Source organism: Rousettus aegyptiacus, unplaced genomic scaffold, assembly GCF_014176215.1.
Source record: "Rousettus aegyptiacus isolate mRouAeg1 unplaced genomic scaffold, mRouAeg1.p scaffold_m13_p_2, whole genome shotgun sequence".
NCBI classification, from domain to species: domain Eukaryota; kingdom Metazoa; phylum Chordata; class Mammalia; order Chiroptera; family Pteropodidae; genus Rousettus; species Rousettus aegyptiacus.
Window position 1 is genome coordinate 79,756,178 of NW_023416295.1, and position 26,434 is coordinate 79,782,611.

General features: G+C 30.1%; 1 protein-coding gene across 4 annotated transcripts in view; it reads left to right on the forward strand.

Moving 5' to 3' along the window:
- Nucleotides 1–26,434, forward strand: part of DPP10 (dipeptidyl peptidase like 10) — a 1,197,668-nt gene that overhangs the window by 1,122,205 nt on the left and 49,029 nt on the right. For all 4 annotated transcript variants that reach the window (XM_036237031.1, XM_016124277.2, XM_016124278.2 and 1 more), the window contains exons 11-13: nt 4,533–4,656; nt 9,962–10,000; nt 16,833–16,940. In XM_036237031.1, the coding sequence (XP_036092924.1) occupies nt 4,533–4,656; nt 9,962–10,000; nt 16,833–16,940 (271 nt within the window). The remainder of the gene's footprint in view (nt 1–4,532; nt 4,657–9,961; nt 10,001–16,832; nt 16,941–26,434) is intronic.

Sequence of the window (26,434 nt, forward strand, 5' to 3'; positions counted from 1 at the left end):
GTAATAATTTACATGAGTACTCTTTTTGATATGTTATCTAAGCATCCATTATTTTTTATATCATCTTCAGATGACCTGTACAATGACATTCACTAAGATAATAAGAGAGCCTTATTTTATTATTTAGTATGGTTATAAACTTTTTTTTGGTTCTTCCCTTTTTTTTCATTAAACTTGAAGTTCATATATGCTCATCTCTTAGCCTTCTTTTTTCTAATAAAATCATCATGATGACAATAATAATATTTGAATATATATGCACTTGGATAAGGAAGACGATTAATAAGATGAATGTAGAAAGATGTTCTCTTAGGATTTGAGCTACCTTATAAACTACATCCCTGCTCCCTTCCCCAAACAAAGCAAGAAGCTTTGTTTTTAATTTGAAGGCGTTAAGGCATTTGTTTCGGTCTGTTGATTATTTATTTGGTTGGTTGATTTAATTACGTATTACAACTAGTGTTTATACTTATAATAGAAAAAGGTCCATGAGCTATTCTTATACCTGGAGAGAACATTCCTTCAAACAGATACATATGCTCTAGTAAAAGAATGTAAAATAAATTTCAATTCATTTATATCGTCTTAAAAAGAAATTAAAAATAAGTTTATAGGAGAAAGGCATCATTTATTTTTCCAATTTCTTGCTCCATACCCCCTTCATTTAAAAAAACAAAAAACAAAATGTTAGTAATTCAGCTAAAGACCCTCCATTAAACAAATTCAGGTCATGAATGCAAATTTTCTTCAATAGTAATTCAGCCCAAAGTCTTATCTTTATTTGAATTATGGTTTGTGTTGATTATTCAGAATGTAATATGGTAGGGACTAAGATAATGGCCTAATCCTCAGGCCCAGTGGAAGTTAGATGATTCATCTAATCTTGAGGGTAAGAAATTTTTTGTAAACTCTTACACTACAAGTTTAAAGTATTACAAGTACTCAGTTTTTACTGGAATATATAGCCAGGAATTTAAAAATAATTAAGTTCTGTAGAAAGATTTTTTTATGATAATGAATCATGCAGAGTTTCCCATAGGCTAGGTATTTGTTACATTTTTTGAGAAAGTGATTATTCTTAATGTTTAGACATCTCCGGGCTGAAGAATAAAGCTTGTGGTTTGTCTTTGGTGTCTCATTACTCTGTGCCTTTGACATTATTTTACTTATTTGAAAACTTTCTTTAGTCACTTACCCTTTGGTATTCGTTGTTCTCAGCATTTACCAATGATGTTACAGTGTCATCTTTCCCTGTCACTCTGGGCTTGCTACTACCATTCTTTCTCTTCCTATTTAATTTACATATGTCTAGTCTACATCTCTTATTCTTCCAAGGTATATCTGTGCCTTCCAAGAAAATTTAATTAATAAATGTATCTATGTTCATAGAAGTATCCTAAATAGCTCCCATTACAAGTAATATATGACCATCAACGACAGTAGTTATGAGTTAGCTGTGAATGCCATCACAATACACTTATGGGCAGAGATCCTGGATTATCTGGAGGAGAATGAACTCAGTGCAACTATATGTGTACAAAAATTATATTGCAAACAAAGAGCACTGATCAGACAGGAAACCAGTGACAACACAGGTATAATTTCTAACATACCTGTCTGCTGGTGATGCAGGGGACTCCATTCCACATACACTTGTGAACAATTAGATCTCCTGTGCCAGACCACCCAGCTGATAGAAAGAAAGTCTTTCTTGACTTGAGTGTAATTCCTCTAACCTGCTTGTGTCTGTCTCTATGGCTCAAGAGGACCAGATCCTCGAGGACTTCCTGGGTAATCCAGAGCCATGGAGACAAGGAACAAGCAGGAAAGCCAGTTAAAAGGAAGGGACACTTCTGCTGGCCACTGGTTGTGGGACACCAGATCTAATGTGTTCTTGAGATGGCATTCCAGGAGGACAGCCACATCTGCAGCAGGCAGGCCAAGGAGTGATATTTCCAGGTAAGGGCTCTTCCCTAGTCCCTCAAGCAGAGGAAGCCTGAATATGTATGAGCAAGCTGAATAAGTAGATATGAATCATAAATATATGCACCTAGGATCCTGAGACAAGTATAGAAAGAATACAGGATATGATTTAGTTGGTAAATGTATCTTTCCTCCCTTCTTATGTGTCAAGTTCTACCTTAACTTTCATTTTGAACATTTCCAACACTTTATCATAAAAATTGCAATGATTTAAAATTATCCCTGAAAGTCTGCAAATTCAATTTTGGGGAGAACACTCATTCTTTAGATTATAAATATGATATATACTAGGATATCTCAAAGAAGAATAAATTCTGCTTATGAACATAGATACATAATGCATGAACATACAAAATAATCACATTATTTATTTAAAAATAAATATAAGTGTTATGACTCTAAATTAATGATTTTTAACTTAATATTACACTTAAGTTAGTGTTCCCTATAAAAAAATCATGTCTCACAAGACTTGTACTGATTGAATTTTGATTGCTTTTCAAATATGAAATCTATTTTAAAAGTCAAGATTTTCCATTACAAGTAATAAATATAAAAGCTGTCAATGTCTGCGAAGATGATACAAAAAAGATGTTCTTGCAACATTTTACTTGAGGGCTACTTTGAAAGAGAAAACACTCAAGATGAATATTTAAATTCTGTTTTGTTGTTAATGTTGTTATTTATTTTAAAAAGCCTTCATGTTAGTTTATCTCACTTGGCTCAAAAGATAATATTACCCACTTTAGCTAATTGAGACAAATATCTGATTCGGTTTGAAAACATTCTCCATACCAAATCTATCTAAATTATTCCATAAATATGACCTCCTTGATTTTTTGGCTTCAGTCAGTTGTTTACAATAATTATATTATTTTTACTTCAATTCAAACAACATTTATACTAATTAATCAGAAACATATAGTGTCAGAATTCAGCATTTTCTTTCCTGATTGATTATAGTATCCACTATCATTTTTCTTCATGTTAAATCCTCTAGATAAATCTATTAAAGTTTAATACTTATATTTTATCCTTTTTGATATTCACACTGCCAAGTACAATAATGCACACAAAATAAATTGGTTTAAACAAAATACAGTGAAAATGAACAAGGCATCATTCTTTGAAGAACTGCAAGGCCTATTGATTTGGGCAAAGGTTAATTCTAAACCAGTTGCTTATTTAATTCAAAGTTGCTTTGTTAATTCTATTTAGGAAAATTTTTACTATGATTTCACTGACTTTCTAGGTAATTTTCAAGTGGAACTTAGCTGGTTGTGAAACTTTCCAGATGTCTTAGAGAGATTGTTGAAGAAAACATGGTAGACTTTACTGTATGACAGTTTATGCTTATCCTTCCATTGACATCTTTATCTCAATGGGATAACAGGTTTTCTAGAGGAAACAGTAACTGCTCAGTATAGTTAGAAATGTAAAATTCATGTAGTTGAATGTCTAACTCAGGTCTGTATAAGAACAGGTGATCTGTATTACAATGTTTTTCTTCCACATGGATTTGTTTTTTAAGTTACATAAAAACCAGGTGGGTTAATTTTAAAACAATACTCATGAATGGCACTTTTAAAGCCAATGCCAAAGCATCTCGTCTTTTCTGAAACTGGGCAAGTTTGTTGGAAATCTGCTGTCTTTTTACTTTTTATTATAAATTGAATCAATATTGTTAATTATATTTTGTCCTGTGTGGGTTGTGAATTTTCCAATATATTATGTAAATTTCCAAGCAGAATCTACAATGAAAGAAATACAAACTTATAAAGGAAAAAAATATTAATTTCTCTAATTTACAACCAGCTTAAGGACATCATAGGTGCCACTAATTAGTATCCTCACTGTCCTGAATATTCAGTAGCCCCCTTATCTCCTTCAGTTGATTCCTCTTTGTTGTTTTGTTTTAAATTATTTCAAATAAATAAGTTTTAAAAATATTTTAAAAAATACTATGAATAAGATTGGGACTGGCTCTTTGCTCACAACAGACAAACACCAAAACAAACCATTCATAGCTCTGTAGCCCAAGTCACCATGGATAAAGTGAAATAACATGAAGGTCATACATAAGAAATAAGTCAAGAACAAGCTTTGCCTTTTAATTGATTATTGATTATACTTTAATGAAATAAAATAAAATGTACTTTAGAAAAATTATACTTCATTTGTATGTATATTAGTACTGGTAAGTAGAAATAACAAATTATTCATAAATCTGGCATCTTAATTATTTTTATCTTTCCAAGGATTTCCTTTCTGGAAATCATTCACTTTCAATGTTATTCTCAAATTTTCTGTATAATTATATATGTATGTATATGTGCATATACTTGCATACATATATAAAAACACATATTTGTATGTGTATATGTGAATATTTGAAAAAGCAAATGTGTATATATGAATAAATAGAAAGTCATATGATGTGACATTCTTATAGTGTTTCATTTATTATTGCATATAACAAGTGTATATTATTGGTATTATACAGATTCCCTGGCTCTAAATGTAAATTTTAATTTTTGTTTCCAAACTAGGGAATACTACATCACAATGGTTAAATGGGTAAGCAATACCAAGACAGTGGTCAGATGGATAAACCGACCTCAAAACATCTCCATCCTCACAGTCTGTGAGACCACAACTGGTGCTTGTAGTAGAGTGAGTATAATTTATTCTTTTATGCGTTTAAAATGAAATAGTTTATGCTACCATTCTGAGACATATCAGGCAACCCTTTGTGCAAAGACTTCAATATTTAACTTCAAAGGTAATAGAAAAAGAATTATTCTATTAGGAGTATATGCTTTAATTCCATAAAGCTTTCTAACTTTGAAGTTAGAAATATGTATGATAAGCAGAAGAGAACAAAGTAACAAAAAAAAAATGAGTTCTTATATGGTATAAAGAATATTCCAAGACATGTAAGTTTCATTCTCAAATATGGATGTCTCTTTGTATTTTGGCTTTGATTAACTTGAGAAATTGGATGTTTCCAGTCTTCTTTAAACACATTCCAAAAATTCATTTTTTTTGTATTCAGATTAGTCTTCTTAAATAACAGTGTCTTGAATAAATAAAAAAAAGTAAAAACTAATTTTTGAAGCACTGCATTTTAAAAGTAAGTGGCATTTAGATTTCTATAATCAGTTTTTGTAAACTCATCAATAAATTCTATACGTGTCAGTTCAAGTTTCTTAGTAGAGAAAATACTGTAATCAGTTTAAGTTGTTATATTATATATGTGGTACTTGGTAAAGGAGTCCCAATTATTTAACAATAGAATTTTCAAACTTCTGTTTTGGGACAAGATGTAGTAAATGTTATCAGATTACCAGCTCTACTGTAATCAACTACAAAACTGTACAAAATACAGATGTTGGATAACAGAAGGATCAGGACATAAATGGTGAAATAAAGTAAATACATAAGATGACCCTAAAAGGACTGCCTTTGGGTGACACTTTTGAGATCACAGTGCAAGGAGATCTAGCCCAAGAAAAGCACAGTAATATCACTGACACAAATAAGCAGGAAGAATCAGAGTTCGAGGCTATCCCTGGCTGAAATTTGCAAGACAAGTAACACAGAATTCAGAGCTACATAGAGAATTCCAGCTATCTATATAAAGGACTTAAGTCTTTACCTCAATGCAAATCAAATAGAAAAACTCCAGGCTGTACAATGCTGGAAAACTTCGGAGTTCTGAACAGCAAAAATGGAAAGCTCTCACTGGAAGCCCTGCCCATTTAACTCAGGACCCAGAGAAAATACATTAGGAATAAGGCTGTTTTAGACTCCTTTCAATAAACCTTTAAATCAAACCTTGAAGGAATTAAGTTCATGTTCCTGTAAATTACCTGTCTATAAGACACGATTGTGCTTTATAGTCAAGGACTTTACAGAAAAGAACATTTTGACTGATATCGCTCATAAACATAGATACAAAAAAATCCTTAAACATATTGATATATTATTCACAGCACAATAGAGAATGGTACATCATGACTAAATGGGGTCTATCCTGAGAGTTTAAGGTTGATTTGGAAAACCAATCAATGTAATTCATATTGTAACATAAAAAAAGAAGAAAAGTATATAATTATTTCAGTAGATTAAAAAAAAGCAATTGACAAAATGCAACGCATTCATATCTTTCAACATAGATGAATAGAAAGTAGTATCCCCAATATGATAAAGGATAACCACAAAATAGCCCATTAAATACCATTTTCAATGGTGAAACATTTTTTCTTTTTTACCTTAAGATCTGCAGTAAGGTAAGTATATATATTCTATTATACCAACTTTACTAGAGACAGTAATCAGAGCAACTTGGCAAGGAATGAATATCATGATGATTGGTAAGAAAGAAGTAAAACTATTTGTAGATGGCATTATTGTATAAATAAAAAGTTTTAAAAATCTACAAAAAATATTACTAGATTAGGTCACAACTCATAAGTCAATCTACTTCAATTGTTTTATTTCCTCATTTTGATCATTTTACTTTTAAAAATAGGTAAGTATATAGAATACTGTAATTTTCCTAAGAAATACTCACTAGTTATTTATGGGTAATGGATACAATACATCAAGATTGCTGTCAAATTGTTTAGAAAAAAATAATATTTTTCTAGAGGACAATCTGGTGACGACCGGAAGGGAAAGAGGTTGGAGAATTGGGAGAATGGGGTGAAGGGTTAAAGAAGTACAAATCAGTAGTTGGTAGAGGGTCATGGTGATGGGGAGCACAGCATAGGGAATGCAGTTAGTATTAATGTAATACTAGGTGGAGAACCAGAGGAGAGAATGAGCATTTAGGAGGATTGTTTGATAAATTTTATTAGTGCCTAACCAATGTACTATATACTTCAAACTAATAATAAAAGAAAAGAAAAAGAAAAGAAAGAGCATTGAAATAAATTACAAATTCAAATGTAAAAAGAATAGCATTTCTCCCTTTTTATTTTATTTTGAAAAAAATATAATTCCACCTTCTCAAATGATTTTGAGACAGTAGATAGATAATAATAAAGCAAATGTAGCAAAATATAAATTTAAATAAATGAGGAATAGCTCCAAAGAATATACAGATGTTTCTTAAGCTGGTCTTTTAACTTCTCTGTAAGTTTGTACTAGTTTCAAAATAAAGAATTAAGAAGCAACAAAATATATTTCTATATAGTTGTAATATTATGAGAGGAAATAAACAAAAATACCATAAAATGTTTAAAACATTTAATGATAAGGATAAATTTAACAAATAGTGTGCAAAATTCTAATATTGGAAACTACAACATTGCTGAAAGTTATTAAAGTAAACCTAAATACATAGAAGCTATGCCATATTCTTGAATTGAAAAGCCTAATATTGTAGATATTAATTCCACTTAAATTGAATTATAGTTTTAATATAATACCAATTAAAATCCTAGCAGACTTTTTTGTTAGAAACAGACAAGCTGGTTCTAAAATATACAGGGAAATGCAAAAGACCTGATGAACCAAAACAATCTTGTAAAAAAAATAAAGAAAACATGTTGGAAGAGTCGCACTACCTGATTTCAAGAACTAGGAAGCTGCAGAAACTTAGACATTGTACTGGAGGCATAAGGACACACAAATATACCAATTGAACTGAATAGGGTCCAGAAATAGACCCTTATTTACATGATCAACTAATTTTCAACATGGGTGCCAAAACAATTCAGTAAGGGAAAATGGTGCTGGAACAATCAATAACCAAATGAAAAAAACAATGATATTTGAGATCTATCTCATACCATAGTCTAAAATTAATTTCAGTTAAATTGCATTCCTAAATCTCAGAGCTCATACTGTCAATCTTCTAGGTGAAAAATATGGAATGTTTTTACTATATAGAATATGAAAAAAATGATTAAGCATAAAAGGGGAAAAGAATACATTAGACATCATCAAAATTATAAATTTCTCATCAAAGCCACCATTAATAAATTGAATATATAATTATAGACTAAAAGAAAATAGTTTGCAAAGTGTATAACTGACAAAGAAATATGTGCATCTCAATAATAAAACAACCACCCAATAAAAAGTTCAAAAGATGTTGAACAGATACAAGGATATAATAAATGAATGAAAAAAGTATTCGACATCATTAGACATTAGGAAAATACAGATTAAATTCTGTGTCCACCAAATGATTTATAATAAAACAATCTTTAGATAACCTTTATTCACAGTAGCTAAATACTGGAAACTATTCAATTGTCCATTAATAGTGAACAGATAAACGAAATGAGGCATAACTATACAATGGTATTCTACTCAACAATCTAAGAAGAAACAAAATACTGATTCACTGAACAATATGAATGAATCTCAAAAACAGTTGTGAAAGAAGCCTTACATAAAAAGTACATAATATATGATTTCAATTATCTGAATTTCTAAAACAGGAATGCTAATTCATAGGAAAGAGTTCAGAAGTGTGTTGCCTTTTAGAAAACTCTGGGAAGAAGCATGAGGGAATGTGTGAGGAAATGTAAAGGTCTTATATCATGACAACATGTAAATAAGTCTAAATTTAAGATTTATACATTTCACTATATTCAAATTATATGCCAATATTTTAAAACATAGTTTTTCATGATCTGTAAAAGGGAGAAATGAAGAGGAAGAAATTTATCTTTGGAATGATGAGAATACATGTAGAAATGAGGTAGATGAGTCAGCCATTTACTTATTGGGTTTCACTGATACTTCTCTCATTTAACTTGTACTTATTATATTATAAAATTTATTTCAGTCATCCTCTTTCACCAGGCTAGTTTATAGACTGACTAGAATTTCACCATTTATTAGTTAAACTGTTCTAGAGGGTTTCTTATTCAGCTGATTACTAAATCATTTAAAAATTGGCATTCACATGTTCTAGTTAGAGAAAACCTATTATCTCTATAGAAGAATAATCTATATAGGTAACTGCAAGGATATATTAAAATGCTTCAATAAAAATTATAGGAACCATATAATATTATTGATTTGACTCCCTATTAATATTCTATTTAATTTCTTTTATGGAGTTAAAATATTTACTTTCTGCTATAAATGAAAAATGACAAATAATTGCATGTGAAATTAAGTGCTCTCATGGATTCTAACAAAACTTAGATACTAGGGAGTAGTGGCAATTAATATGTTTTGTGTCTGTGTTTTATAGATATCAAGAATGGTTATTGCCCATGTGCACATAGAGAATCAAGGAATGATTTATTTATTTCTCTATTATCTGCATGTAGAAAAAATCTATTGAAAAAGAAAAGATCCTGAAAAGAAAAAGTGGTAAACTATAATCTAAGTCTTTAAAAAGGAAAACTAGTTAAAATACTATAAATTAAAAAAAAACACTATTTTTATTAATGATTTTAAATTAGTACCTCTGCATATAGATAAATGTCACATATATTGTGTGCGATTTTATTTTCTTCATTTGAACACTTTTCTTATAGAATCTTTTTCCCTCAAAAAAAAAAATGACTTATGTTTAAGAGTTCATTGAGTGTTGAAAGAATATCCACCTTTTAATTTTATTCCTGGCTGTTGTTCAGTTCTTTCGAAGGATTTAGGAATTTTCTTTCCTGATGATGCCTGGAGGTAAAAAAGAAATAGTGTCAAGTGGTTCAAAACAGTTTGAATGAGGTAATCAAACAGAGCTGGGAAATGGTCTATCCCTGATGACATACTACTGGGAATATTGAAGGAGTTCACCAAAGACTTCATAATTAAATTACCATTTAATCACAATTCTCTAATTATTTTTTCAGTTTAAGGCAGTAATGACAATGGGATCTTTCATGGTATTTCAGCAGTCGAGAAGAAAAAAAAAATGCCTGAAAGTTAACAGAATAAAAATTGTTAAATTAGTGCATGCTTATTTTGGTCTTTAGATGCTTCATGGAGTTAATATTTTTTGTTTCAGAAATATGAGATGACATCAGATACGTGGATCTCTAAACAGGTATAACATAAGTCGTCTCTTTATGTCACATATTAACAACTACACCCATCCTATTCACCCATTTGTTATTTGATAACTTTCCTGAAAAATTATTTTAGTAATATGATTTAAGGCTTTGCTATGTTTGATTGTCTTTTCCATGAAAATATTTATGACTTGGCTTTTCTATGATGTCATTTGTGAAAAGAAAATTTTTTATGGGTTTTAATTTGCAGAATAAGTACCAGGATCCATTTTCAGGGTCATTCATATAAGTGAACTTTTGTGTAGATGAAAGAGAAAAAGTTGCAACTCATTAAAAGAGAAAAGGCTTCAACCCATCAAAACTAGAAACTGTCAGAATTGCTCTATTTGCCCAGAAAAACTACCAAATGTCCTTACAACATGGTCTCATACTGAATTTTATGAAGGAATCACAAGTAGATTATCCACATATGCCTAAACACATTTTACTACTAACTTCACTCCTTTTTGCAGAGAGAAATATTTTGTTTGGTTATTGGTTTTGATTTGTTTTGTTCTTTACAGTGATCTTTTATATTCTCTCCCTAGGAGTTATATATATGTATGTTATACATATATGTGGGTGTTATATATGTGTGTGTGTGTGTGTGTGTGTTATAGGTGTTATATATATTGTTGTTATATATACATAGTTTTATATATATATGTATGTATGTATGTATGTGTGTGTGTGTGAATGTATGTATGTATTTATATAGTTTCAAATGCTACCCATATATTGAGACCACCAAATGTTAGCCCCAAGCAGCTCACTTTTCTGAGTTCAGAAACATCCAAATTCATGCGTGGCACCTCTCCCTGAATCTGTAAAAGTAACCACACAATTCACAGATTTAAACTGAACATTTCTAGTTAGTCTTATGCCTTCTTATAGTAGTCAAAGGCATAATTATCCATCTAGCTATTAAAATTATAAACGTAGTAGTTATTCTTAAATCTTTTCTCATTCTTATCTGTATATATTCATCACAATGTCTTTGATTTTACTTTTAAAAATCTCAAGTCAATCTACTTTTCTACCATTCACAAACACTGTCCAAGATCAAACTATAGTCACTGCAGTTCCTCCTTAACTAGTGAATGCTCAGTCCTTCAAACACCTGCCAATCTGTTCTCCACACTGCAGGTTTGCCGAGTGACCTTTTTGAAATATGTATTCGATCATCACTACCTACTTCACCCTCATACTTACTCTTACAACTAAAACAATTTTCGTCTATCCTTTTGTTCTACAAATAAAGACTAACATTCTTAAAAGTCAACAGGGGATTAAATTGAAAGCTTTTTCAGCTTTGTCTCATACCATCTTTACACCCGTTTTCTTCATTCTAAGAACATTAGCCCTTGTATTCACAATGTCTTTACATGAACCCTTCCTTCTGAACAGAAGTCTCATAACTACTTTCTTATGGGGGAGCTGCTCATTTTGCAAACCTCACCTTAAATCACCTACTTAAGAAGTCATCTCCTCCAGTCACCCTCACCAAATCACATCTCCCAATGCAAGTTATTTTAAAGTCTGGTGTAATCTTTGTGTAATACTTACACATTTATTTCTGTGATTTTTTTTTTTTTACTAAATTCACAAGGACAGGAAAGATGCTTATTTTTTATTCCCCATTACAAACCAAATGCCTAATACAAAGTCCAGTTATAAGAAAAGCTCTGTTAATAGTTGCTTAATAAATAAAGAAAAAGAGTAAGAAAGATTGTAAATATGCTAAACCTTTGCTCAGTTGAACTATAGGCATATGTATGTAGGTATGTATCTAGCTATCTAACATCTATCATCTATCTATCTTAATATGAATTATTTAACTTTTACCAATGTGCAGAATAAAATTGAGGAAAAAAAATCTTTGATTTTGTAGCAAATTATAGACTCTCACAAAATTAAATACTGAAAATAAAAACAATATAAAGCAATAATAATATATGGATATTGATGCATTCTGAATTGTTCTGCATTATTAAACTTTGCTATCTTTTTTTTTGCTTGTGACATTCATAATAGCCTAACATACATCATCATAATACATGCTTTTTAGATTATATTTTCTACAACTTAAATATGAATTTTATGAATGTTTAACGAAAATTTTTTTAAAGCAAATAAACTAGTTATCAATTATTCAGTAAGAAAATGAAGGTGGTAGTTTGTCATAGTTGACTTCTTCTCCAGAAGCTCTAAGGAAATTCCATGAAATGCTTAAAATTTTATGAAATTTAAAATATGAGAATAGTAATAGCTATAAGATGAAGCAAATTCCTAAGATAATTAGAAACTTACTCTAATCATCATATGCTGACTATCTGGATCGTGGGACGAACATAGAGAAGTGGGTATGACTGACCTAGCTTCAGAAGACTTACAGTTAGGATAGCCAGTATACAAACTGTTTGGTCAAGGGTAAAATTTGTTATTCTCGATTCAATGCCCTGTGTGTCATAAACATTGGCATGCTTACAGTCTTGAAAATGGCTCTACTTCTTTTATTTGATTGTAGGAAAATGTTTTGTCTGGAACTATATGTTTATAGCCCGATATTTTCTAGTGGTGAAGGTTTTTAAACCCAGCAACACATTTAAGATTATGGGTCCCATCTGCTCCATTACTGAACCATTTCTAAGGCACCAAAATTGGAGAAGGAAGGGGACTAATTCAGGTAGATAGATAGATGATAGATAGATAGATAGATAGATAGATAGATAGATAGATAGATAGATAGATACTACTCAGATATCCCCATACCTTTAAAAAATTTTATTTTTGGAGCAAAATACAAACAGAAAATGTTAAATAAGGGAGGAGCCAATAGGTTGGTGTAAATGTGATTGTCCATTGTATACACGCATTTTTCTATTGAATTATGAATTGGACACCTGCTGTGTCCTAGGCAATAAAGCTAAAAAGACAAAATTCAACCTTTCTTTAATTATTACTTGCCTAGTGAAGAAAGTCAGACATATAATAAGTGCATTGAAAGCCATGACAGAGATGAATACAGGGTACTTTTAGAATCTCTGAAAAGAGATTTTCTAACTAGGAGAGAATCTCTACCTAGGGATTTTGTTTTATGCATTTAAGTAAAAAATGAGTAAGATTTAATACAGAAAAGAAGAGAGAAAAGTTGTTACAATCAGAAGAAACCCCATGCACAAAGAGTAAGAGAGTGATATACCAAAGGGGCAAGAGATGGAATTAAAAGAATTATTGATTCTATTATAGTTGAAAGATGTGAGTCATGCATTTTTTCAATATTTATTATATCACCAGTAATGCACTTTTTCCATCTTTGTATGTTACCTCAGAGTTTTAAATTTATTATATATATCACAAATTTTCATGAGTCTCCATGAAGTAGGCAAGGAAATATTATCTTTGCATCTCTATTAAGAGATGTTCTTTCTACTGGAGATAAAATCAGACTCTTGAGATTATTAAAATAGTTATTAGTTTACTTATTCAATCATTATTAAGCATAATTTATGACTGTCACTGTCCCAGATTCTGGAGATGCAGCAGTGATGAATGCAAGATTTCTGCATTATGCAGCTTACATTCTAGAGGAACACTATCTACTTGCCTCTCTACCTACGTATCTACCTACATACTTACATACACATATACATTCATATAAAAATGCATACATGCATAAAATATAATATGTTGAATGGTATTAGGTACTATAAAACAATGAAAATATAAGGGGCCGAGAGATTTATATGGAGTTGGAGGATCTCACTTCCCTTATCAACCTTTTATATAGGGTAATCGGGAAACATCTCACAGAAAAGGTGAAATAGAGCATAGAATGAAAGAGGTAAGAGAAAGAGTCAGACTAGAGGAATAATCAGTGCAAAGGCCCTGGAGCAGAAACATGCACAAGGAAGAAGTAGGAGAATGGAAGAAAATGAGATTGGAAAGAGTGGAGAGCGAGATCACCTACAAGGGCTTGTAAGACACTTAAAGACCTACAGAGGAAACTATATCAAAGCCTTTCTTTATATCATATATATAATCACTCTCAGTAATTCAACAAGAAAGAACTCAAAGTTTTGTCATGTAAATTTATTTTCTTAACATTTCTCCTGAAGTAAGAGAAAGCAATCTATATGTATAGGTTCTGTCATTTAATTATCAAAAATAATTCTATTGATTTAACATGCCTCTAGAATTTAGTTAATTGAAGATACATTTCTGATGATGTACACATACATTTACTGAAAATACAAAAACCAAAAGGCCACAATATTGGAAGAAATCCTTTGAAAATTACTTAATTCAAATTTCTATCCTCATTGTTCACCCCTCCACAAACACACAAACACAAACGTCCAGTTGATGATTTTTAAATTAAATTCTAGTGGCATGTTACATCAATAGAATTATTTTTGATAATTAAATGATGAAACTATACATAGGGAATGCAGTAGGATTAATATCTTTGCTAAGTGGAGGGTCAAGAGAGTGAGGGAGCAATTGGGGGGTCGTTTTATGAACTATATACCTTAAAATAAATACATTTAAAAAAAGAATTGAAAACATTTCCATTAAAAATCATTTTCATAAACTGGTACATATGTTCACATTCTTACCTTTTAAGGATAAAATGCTAAACACAATCTTATATTATGTTAAAATACAAAGTTCTTTTTTAATCAATTTAAAAAATGTCTTTGTCTAATTATAAATCATTCTTATCTAGTATTTAAGAGATTTTGCCATCCTTCCCATCACTTAAACATACACATACACACAATGCATCATGGAGTTCATTGTTTTTTTAATTGTTCAATAACATTATTATTATTTTTTAATTAATTAATTAACATTGGTTAACAAAATCCAATAAATTTCATCTGTACACTTTAACAGTAAGGTGTATATATATTTACACTGTGCGTTCACCTCTCATAGTTAGATTTCTTTCTGTTACCACATATTTGACCTCCTTTACCCTGTCTACCTACCCCCTCCCCTCACCCCTACACTCTGATAGCCACTAGTCTATAGTCCATGTCCATGAGTCTCTGTTTGCTTGTCCTGTTTATTTGTTGCTTTTAGGTTTAATCCCATATATTAGTGATATCATGTGATTTCCAACTTTTTCAGTCTGGCTTATTTCATTTAGCATAATTATCTCAAGGTCCATCCATGTTGTCGCAAATGGCAGTATTTCATCTCTTCTTATCCCTGAGTAATATTCCGTTGTATATAGGTACTACAGCTTCTTCAGCCAATCATCTATCGTAAAACACTTCAGTTGCTTCCGAGCCTTGGCCACTGTGAATAATGCTGTGAACATCAGTGTGCAAACATCTTTTCAGATATGAGTTTTCAAGTCTTTAGGGTAAATACCCAGTAGAGAGATTGCTGGATCATATGGTAGATCAATTCTTAGGTTTTTTGAGGAAACTTCATACTGTTTTCCATAGTGGCTGTACCAATTTGAAGTCCCACCAGCAGTGTATGAGGGTTCCTTTTTCTCCACATCCTCTCCAACATTTATTACTTGTGCTATCGATTATAGCTATTCTAACAAGTGTGAGATGGTATCTCATTGTGGTTTGATTTGCATTTCCCTAATAGCTAATGTTGTTGAATATCTTTTCATATATTTATTGGCCATTTGTATGTCCTTTAGGGATAAGTGTCTGTTCAGGTCCTCTGCCCATTTTTTGATTGGATAATTTGCTTTTTGTTGTTATTGACCCATATGGGTTCTTTGTATATTTTGGATATTAGGCCCTTTCCGGAAGCATTGTTTGCAAATATATTTTCCCATTTAGATAGTTCTCTCTTTACCTTGTTGATGATTTCTTTTGCTGAGCAGAAGCTTTTTAGTTTGATGTAGTCTCATTCACTTATTTATTTTAGGTTTACTTTCCTTGCTTTTAGGGTCAAATTCATAAAATCCTCTTTAAGTCCAAGGTCCTTGAATTTCATTCCTATGTTTTCTTCTATGAATTTTATTGTTTCAGGTCTTAAATTTAGGTCCTTAATCCATTTTGAGTTACTTTTGGCATGTGGTGATAGACAACAGTCTAGTTTCATTCTTTTGCAGGTGGCTTTCCAGTTTTCCCAGCACCATTTATGGAAGAGAATTTCCTTTCTCCACTGTATATTTTGGACTTCTTTGTTGAAAATTAATTGCCCATATAAATATGGGTTTACTTCTGGACTCTTGATTCTGTTCTATTGGTCTGTGTATCTGTTTCATTGCCAATACCATGCTGTTTTGATTACTGTCACCTTGTAGTATAATTTGAAGTCTCTGCCTTCCCGCTTCTCTGCTTTCTGCCCTGATGACTGGGCTCTGCCACTTGTCACGTGAAGCTCACAGCACTCCCAGGCAGGGCTGTTCAGGGAAGTCACAGCACCTTCTCCCCCCGCCCCACCTTCCTCCTATAGTGCACTTCAGTGGCTGTGAGAGGTAGCCTCTTTGTTTCTCCCAGTCTACTGCCCGGCTCCCAGGATTCTGACCTGCAGTAGCTCTTATGCACAGATCCCATGCTCAGACATGCTGGTGTGCAGTTTGGGTGTTTTTTGTTAGTTTCAGATGTTCAGCTTATTGTTGTTTCAAGGGGAGAGATCTGAGGATGTCTCTGATTCCACCATGTTTCTCCAAACTCCTGAGTTCACTTTTCAAAATACTATCATACAACTAGTTTTTAAAATAATTTGACCATTTTTCAAACCATTTCTAAATTAATAATTGGTTTAGTCCATGCATGAATTAGCAATAGTTGGTGGCAGAAAGTTTATGTGCCATTTTGAAATCGTTATATCACTTTTATATTTTAGAATGAGGAACCAGTATTTTCTAAAGATGGCAGCAAATTCTTTATGACAGTTCCTGTTAAACAAGGAGGACGTGGAGAATTTCACCACATAGCTATGTTCCTCATCCAGGTAAGTGCTGCTTCTGTGGTTTGGTTTCATTGTTATCATGTTCATAAAGGCATGAATTCTTGTGGCATTCTGAGCCTACAGTTAATGCCTGTAAAGCCCAGCTGTATTTCCAACTTAAGGACATTTTAGGAAAAGGTTCCCCATTTTTAGCCATAATTCAACCTGTACTGTCCAACAAAATAGTCTCAACTTTCAACAAAGTTTAGTGAGTTACACTTTTGCTATGAGTTGTGGGCCTTGGGATATAAAATTTAATAAATGGAAAGTATCCAACCTTTACTTTCAAGAACCTGAGGAAAATCTAGAGAATATATTTTTTTGTTTGATTAATTAACAAACACATATTACTTATATTGTAAAACTAATACTTTAAAGGAGTTTAAAAAGTTTTAATTACTCCAAGCAATCTAAATGTTCATCAGAAATTGAATAGTTGAATAAATTATGGTACACCTACACAAGGACATACAGTTAAGGGTTTAAAACCCAGGATAAAGTAGATTTTTTTATGTGTTGTCAAAGACTCAGGGCCTATGTTATATTTTTATGACATTTCTGAGAAAAATGAAAAAGATCATTTTTTTTTATCTAAACTTCAAGTGAATGTCAGTAATTTATACAATTTGTCTAATTATTAAAAAATCAGTGAATTAACAAATGGTTTAAATATGACAAGGTTAATGAGTCAATTTGGATCTAATTGCCAATTAAAAATATTCATGCAGAATCAAGTTTACTTTAAAACCGAATAAATATCCTAGCCTCACAAGTAAAAGACAATTTATAAAGATAAAACATTGCAGATAAATTAGAATCTTCTATGATAGTTATACAAACAAACTAGTCAAGAATCAATTTCATACTTATAAAATATAAATATAAATGTGGAAAAAGGACATTAAGCAACCTGGATATATTTACATTCTTAGAACCTTCAAGTTTTGTGCATGTTCTCAACCTTTTATCATAATCTACATACATATTTATATTGGACAGTTCAGTGCCTTGAATTCTCAAAATCTTATGTCAATAGCTTAAAATTTAACATTTGTCCAAGGTCTGTATTATTAAAATAATTGTCATGATTTTAACTTTAATTTGAATAAAAGCTGAAATAAATAATTTAGAACATACATAATTTCCACAGTACAGATGTAGATTTTCATAGTATATCATTAAGTTGTAAAAACAAGTCATAGACTAATGTAAAATATAATCTCATTTATGTTGTAAAAAGGTATGCATTTAAATATAAATAAAAAGTTTGGCAATTAAGTAGCCAACTATTAAATGATTATATTAGACAGGTAGGATTAAGGTAATTTTTTTTTATGTGAATTGGAAGACGCTTCACTAGCAAATTGTTTTACTTGATTAACTTTCATTAACTAATAATAAATTTTGTTATAAATACTGGGGAGATATATTTGCTTACACAATAAATAACACTTTCCAAATCTTATAATTGACTGTAACATTTTATTGAATTTTTAAATCCCAGTATTTTATATACAAGAAGCTGTGTAAAATTGAAAGTGGTCAAAATTATAATGAATTAGGAATATTTATAAGATATAATAAAGGATAGGGAAATACATATAATAATCTTTATACTATATACAATTCCAAGATATATATCCTATTCAACAAGTTATGAAGATAAATAGTGTATTTTAAAAAGTATTTGAGGGAGGCTAAAGATTTTGTCACATAGGACTTCAGATATTTATGCTCCTAACAGAAATTTTTTTGTTAGGTCTTGGGAAAAAATAGCTTCTGTCCCCCAATCAAACAAGACTGATATGCAGTCTAACTCATTATTTCTGAAATGTTCAGAACAACTTGATAGAGCAGATGTGTTGGTTACTCGATTCTTTTATATGGAGATTATAGCAAAGTTTTCATTGAAGGAAAAAAATTTGGTCTATTCTGGTTGCAGTCAGACAATCTCTGGTTTGCATCATTGAAAAACATGATTGCAGATATTTTGACAATATGGCTAAAATTAATTTACTTTGTAAATGAGTCAGAGGTAAGTAGTTAGGTAAATACAGTTTATACTTAAGTTTACACATACACACATAAATGAACAATTTTAGTGAATAGTTTGAATTCCCTTGCCTCAATTTTTAATAGTTATCAGAAAAGCTCTTTCATGAACTGTTTATGATTACCATATTGACACATACTATAAAAATTTGTAAAATGCTAAAAAAATAAACTTAACAAAGGAGTATATAAAATAAAACACAATCTTGTCACCTGCACACTCTCATACTGTAAATCAATTGGTGTATATATTTCTATTCCTTTTTATATTAAAAATATATCATTTTTTAAAGGTTACAATCAAAACACATACATAGACTTGTAGTATTTAAAAAATAACAAGATAATTTTTTGCATGACTTAATTGTAATATTTGTATTTAATATTATTCTTAAATGTGATTTTAATAGCTATTCTATTCTACATTCCATCAAATAAATATACTATACTGTATTTAAATAAGTCAATTTCAATCATCATTAGAGTTATTGCTAATATTTGTATATTATAATTTATTCAGAGGTTTCAGAAGTATCAGAGGTAAAAATTCTTACACAAAAATATTTATTTTATGATAATTCTCATAAAATATGTTTATTGATGTCAAAAAATACCTAGACAAAGCATATATGTACATATGAATTTCTTTATGTTTTGATATGGAGTGCCAAATTGGTTCTCCAAAAATAGTATAATTTACAGTCTAAACAGTAATGCATACCAACATTGATGACTTTTTACCTTCTTTTTACTATTAAAATAATTGTCATGATTTTAACTTTATTTTAATAAAAGCTGAAAGAAATAATTTAGAACATATATAATTTTCACAATAGAGATGTAGATTAATTTTCATAGTACATAATTAAGTTGGAAAAACAGGTTGTAGACTAATATATAATATAATCTCATTAATATCCTAAAAAATGTATGCATTTAAACATAAATAAAAATTTGGGTGATTCAGTATCCAACTATTAAATGATTACATCAGACAAGTGGGATTAAGGTAAAAATTATTTTCTATGTGAAATGGAAGAAGCAATTTTAAAAGAAAAAGGATTCCATTTAAAATTGACATGCCCAGAAAGAGATAAATGATGGAGAACTTGACAGCCTGCAGTCAGGAAGAACACCCTGATGCTTAGCTATAAGAACTTGATACTTAGCTATATTTAAGAGTTTATATTTATTTTAGAATATATTTATTTGTTTGAAGTATCTTCCAAAGCGAAATTAGTAAAATTTTGCAAATATTTTGCTCTCTTACACAATCACTGGGTAAAGAAACCATTAATTAAAGACCAAGCTACAGAACAGAATTAAAGCTTTTATGCTATTTTCACAAGAGAATGATGTTTGGCATTACAAATATTTTAGTGTTTTTTTTTTCTCATTTAAGAAAGTGATCTTTGTTAAAGTGATTCCAAAAAATAAAGGACTCCAAGTGTTTTCACCCAGTCTTCTTACTATTGTAATTTTATGTAAACTACAATATTTCATCCTGATATTTTAAATTTAAATTTAATCTAAAGGCCACTTTTTCCATAATGCTAAATAATGTTGAAAAACAATTTTTTAGAAAATTAATATTTAGTTGATTGGATGTGTAAAGTTAATCATTATTGTTTAATATAAATTTAATGTTGATTTGCTTTAATTATAAATGTCATGTATGTAAAGCTTATTTATATTATAGATCATTTCTTTAGTGTTGATTAAAAGAACAGGAATTTCTACATCCAAAGTAAATATTTCTAAATATATATATACAGTTATATATATATTTCTGGTTTTCTTTCAACATGAATATGTGAAAGTAGAACTTGTGAGCATTTTCTATATTTTTATATATTTCATAAATAAAACATTAATAAAAATGGCTTTTCAAAAATCTACATAACTAAAATAATTATTCCTCTTAATATTCAGTATTAATATCAATTTACATAGTTCTTGACTCAAACAATAATGCAAAACTTCTTTTACCTTAGACCATTAAACTCTTTTGATCACCAGATATTTTTCCCTACCATTTCTCCCATAGCATTTTTTATGTAGACTTCTAAATTCTGAATTCCCATATCTGAAACTATAGCATTTTACATCCTGCAATACGGGTGGTGGTTAAGGTAAATATATATATATTTTTTTTTTTTTCTCAAAGATATGGCCAACTTTTTCTATCAAATATAGTGTAAGCAGTGTTTCAATCTTGTTAAGTGTTCAGATTTATAAGCGTAAGCAATTGCCCTGTCATCTTCCAAAATTGTGTTAAATGAAAAATTATGTATGTTGGTGAATCCATTCACTTTCTCTATGCAGCAATGCCAAATTTTGCTCATGAGAGCTGATGATTTCACTTGGAACAATTTTAAATGCCATTATTCATTATAAATACTGCAGAAAATAGCATGCCCCCAATCCACAATTCTACCAACTAATCATCCCAACACAATTTTTCATTAAATTTCACTGCTGCATCTGATTAGGGCATTGTCTGAAAACAATTAGTTCACCCCATGTGATGAATAGACAGTAAATTAAAGCATGCTATTTTTAAGCACTACAATATTTCCCTTATCTAAAAGCTCTAAAAATTAAACAGAACATAGTATAAGAAATTTGAATGAACTGTATAATCAGGTAAAAATCACATGCATGATTAAACTTTTACTGATACCAATATATTTCCGATTTGCAAATATAAATATAAAATTAATTAACTTTATGGAATAAGATCAAATCTGTACCAATTAAGGGAGAGTTGTCTGATGTCTAATGCCCTTAATAAAAACGCTATTTGTATATCCTAGATTTTTCAGTCCTCCTTTGAGTATGAATGAAATCATTAGTTTTATTGTTTGCTCTAAACTAAAAGTGAAATATGAGTTCAACTTAAAGCATATTGCTATGTTGTCCTTGTCAAAAGTATACTATGACTTCATTTTCATAATCGGTGTTTCTGTTCTACAAAGTTAATATAATAGAGATCATGGTTGCACAGAAAGAATTATTGTGTTGCGGTAAAAATGGTTATTCTTTCCCACTTTGTTAAATTATCTTGCCTGTGATCATATTTCTACTGAAGGAGGATGGAAAATCAATTGAAGTACAGACATCCCCTCATGATGACAGTCAAGTACTTTGATATTTATTTTTAACTTACTATCTGATTATCACCATATTTTGATTAGTTTTAAGGTTATGTACCTAGAGTCCAGATTAAATTTAATACATTCACTGCTATGATATAATTCTTTGTGTATTGGAAAATAACTTGAATCTCATAACTATAACTATATAAGTATAAAAGATAGTCTATGCCATTATATATGAAATGATGTTCAAACTTATTCCCCAACACAGATTAGCCCTGGGAGAGAAAATGAGCATGGAAATTACAGATGTTTTAAATAAAACACAAAGGCTGTGAGGTTGTTATTATGGTTTTCAGCAAGAGACTTTTTGTTCTTACACTTAAAAAACATAATATTTTAATCCTAAATGCGTCATTGAAGTGAATAATGTACAATTTTTATTCTTGCATACATTGTGTTCAAACATTTTTCAAAACATTGAATTTTTGCTCATGATCACTTTTAATGTGGCCACTCTTTTCTGTTTAACATAAATACACACACCCAAGCACATACGCAAATAGCATAATTCCCTGGAAAACAGAGAATATAATCAACCATCAAATCTGAAAACAAAAGCATCTACAGATATGTACAAATTTCAAACCAAGTATCTTTACTTTTTAATGTTTTTGTCATCTTGAAATTTGGCACAAAAGATGAGTTAAAACTGTGAGAACTTAGTATTCTGCCCTTGCTTTATTCAAAGTAAGATCTGGAAATGAGTAAGAGGAACCATCTAATGGGATGTTGTCCTGTGAGAACATCACAACAAAATATATGACTTCAGAACTTCATGCCAGTCTTTGGGCTACACCTGTTTCAGAAATTCAGTTTCTTCTTTTCATTTATACTTTTATTCAGCAAGTACTTGTAAAGTGCTGTAATGATCAGAAAGTATTAAAAAAGTTAAAAGAAAGAAGGCATATGCATTTTGTTGTCTTTAAACAGCTAAAAGTCTAGAGAATTTTCTTTAAGAGTAAGAAATAGACAATTTAGAAGATGTCAAAATATAGATATGTACCAAGGCATTGAGAATTTTCTGGAGAAAGATTCTAATATCACACATGCATTATGAAATATAGAATGACTTTTCAGTTTCTGTTTCCAGTAACATAAGAAAGTAGATAATTTAATAAAATTCTCCCACATCAAAAACACTAGATCCTGAATATATTGACATCAAAAATGCATTTGAAGTGTTATTCAGGTAATGGTTTACATTCTCTGAAAACAATGCAATGAAAGAAATACATGAAGAGTGCAATAGTAGAATTTAATGAACTAGAAAGCAAAGATAGAGAGCTTTGGCAAGATAAATAATTGGTTGTTGGAAAAAATAATGAATTCTATAGTGTTTATCAAGGTTCATTTAAAAAGTGGTCAAGCCCTCAAAATATAAGTAATGGAAAGAAGAATACTTCAAATTTAAAAATGTATTTTAAAATAATATGATTAACTTATGTCAATGAATTTGAAAACGAGTGAAATGAATAAAGTCTAGGAAAAAATACTGTACATGATTTAAGAAAAAGATACTCAAGTTGTCTCATAATTTTAAGAAAATGGAATCAGTGTTTTAACATTTCTTCATGTCAGGCACACATGAGTTTTAAAGGAATGTTGTTCTCAATATTCATGAAGGACACACAATTTTGTAGAAATTCATTCAGAAAGAGAAAAAGACAGAGTATTGTTCAATACATTTTATAAAACAGGTATTATAACAAAACCAAATAAAGACAATATGAGAAATAATAATTACAATTCAGCTAAAAATTCATAAGCCAAATACTGGAAAATTGAATTTTTAATGGACTAAAAAATGTACTGTTACTTGTTACACAAATGCTAAATTTGCTTATATCTATAATTTATTGTATTTGCATATATGTGTAAAAATTATAATCATCTTAATAGATGCAACAACATGATCCAATAAATTCAAAAAAATCCACATTGAAAAACTTTAGAAATTTAAGAATAAAGGCAATATCTTTAAATTGAGAAAGACACCAAAAGCTTAGCTAGTATAGCATAATCTATACTGGAATATTAGTAACATTCATTTTAAAAATTAGCACTGAGACAAGGAGTAAAAATAAAGTCAGTTGAATGTGCACAAAACCATAAAAAAAATATATATATAACCATTAAAAAAAAATTACCACCATGGAAAAGAAGAAAAAAAAACTTGATAGAAAGAGGCATCTCTTGAAATATAATTGCAAAGGGAAAGGTAGAAATTAAGGACCTTAGGGGGAAAAATGTATTAGTTATCAGAATACATAGATCTACTCTTATGGTATATCTTAGTGTGCTACTTGGGGTACTTGTTCTTAGGCTACTAGTAATAGTACTCCTTAAACACACTGTTCCTTAGAACAGTAGTAATATAAGTCTAATGAGATACTTAATCTTTGACTACCTTTTATGCATTTGTATCCTGGAAAATCCAAGTTATTAATAAAGATCAAAATATGGCTGGCAATAGACATACAAAGTTACTATATGAGGAAAACAGAAAATAAGAATAAGAAATATTGAGGAGATAAAGATGCTCTTCCCCAAAAAAACAATTATGAAGCAGAGGAACAAGGTAAAATAGTATAAAATAATATAGATATAAAATTATCAAATGAGTTATCCAAAACTTAGGTATGGCTTTCTAATGTAGAAAGAAAAGTAAACCAGAAAGTGACAGATTTCATGAAAGAAATTTTTAAAAAAGATAATGCACAATAGTAACAGAAATAAATTATTTTAAAGGTGAGTAAGGATAGATATTATTGAAAATATGCTAATGAATATCAAGCAAAGAAATGATAACAGCCAATTGAATGAAATAAAATAAAGAAGTAGGAAAGTTCAGAGTTATATAGGTGAGATGTGGAAATAATATCCACCTAATATTTAGTTGGAATTTTTAAAGAAAATAAACAAAACAGTAAAAGAGAGGCAACATTTAAAACTATAATCAAACAATAGCAAACCAGAGTAACAAAAATGTTTGTGAAACAAACAATACCTTTGGGGGTGGTAAGAGCATTGTTAAATTTATTAATATAAAGACAACATATAAAACAAATAATAATCTAGGACTAGATTTTAATACTAAAAAATATTAAAAGATTGCCTAGAAAAACAATTCATTAAACATAATAGATATGATAAATATATAAAATATGCTAGGTTTTTAAAAAATATGTTATACTAATAAATGTAAATTAGCTTATGTTCTACAATTAAAAAATACATTGCTTAGATTGATTCACGAAAAAATATAATTTAAGCTTTTATACAAAATACATATATGTAAATCAAAGTAATTCTAAAGGCTAAAATCTCGGTACCAGACAGAAGAGCTTTCATTCACCAAAGCACTAAGAAGGCCAAAAGAAGATATTTTATAATTCTCAAGCCAACCAACATACCTATCTCAAGTTAAGTTTCACAGAAAGTCAACTCCAAAAGGAAGATTAGCTTCCAGGGCAATTATTACAGAGGAGATCAATAACTTTGGAAAGGAAGAGAAAGAAGTGAAATTGCACAGAAGTTGAGCTTCAGTGTTATCTGAATGAAGGTCTCTAGACTGGGAAGGCCCTTCAGAGAAGACTTGAGTTAGGGCAGGAGGACTGGGCTTCTCTGCTCCAGTATTGATCAGGTTGTACTTATGATCTTGAGCGAGGCCATTTTCTTCAGTTCAATAGCTGAGCGCCTTTTTCCAGCAACATCGCTGGCTGCTAACAACGTTAGTCCTTCCTTTCAGAAGAGTTCTGGTTGGCATATCATAGTGTCTGTCTAACAGAGCACCATTTCTCACCAATCAAATTGGCAAAAATTCAAGCACTGAACAACATATTCTCTAACATGTCGATGGGAAAACGAGCACCTTATCTATTGATGGTATGTGTGCAAAACGATACTTCTGTAATGGAGAAATACATCCTGAAGATATTTCTCTATGCATTAAAGAACAAACAAACATATACATAGGGTAAATCACTACAGAATTATTTGAAATGTTTATCACTGGAGGCTAGTTGAATAAATTATGGTATAGCCACACAATGGAGAATTATTGGTAATAATAAAAAGATGAAGAAAGATCTATAACAATGATGTAATTTATTAGGTTTACACTTATATCTATAGTAGTAAATATCATTTTTTAGTTAAAAATTTCTCCAAAAAAAGAAAAACAAATAAATATATATGTATGTGTGTGTGTGTGTGTGTGTGTGTGTGTGTGGTGAGTGAGAATAAGATGAGACCAAAATTTTTGGTATCATTTATTTCACAAAC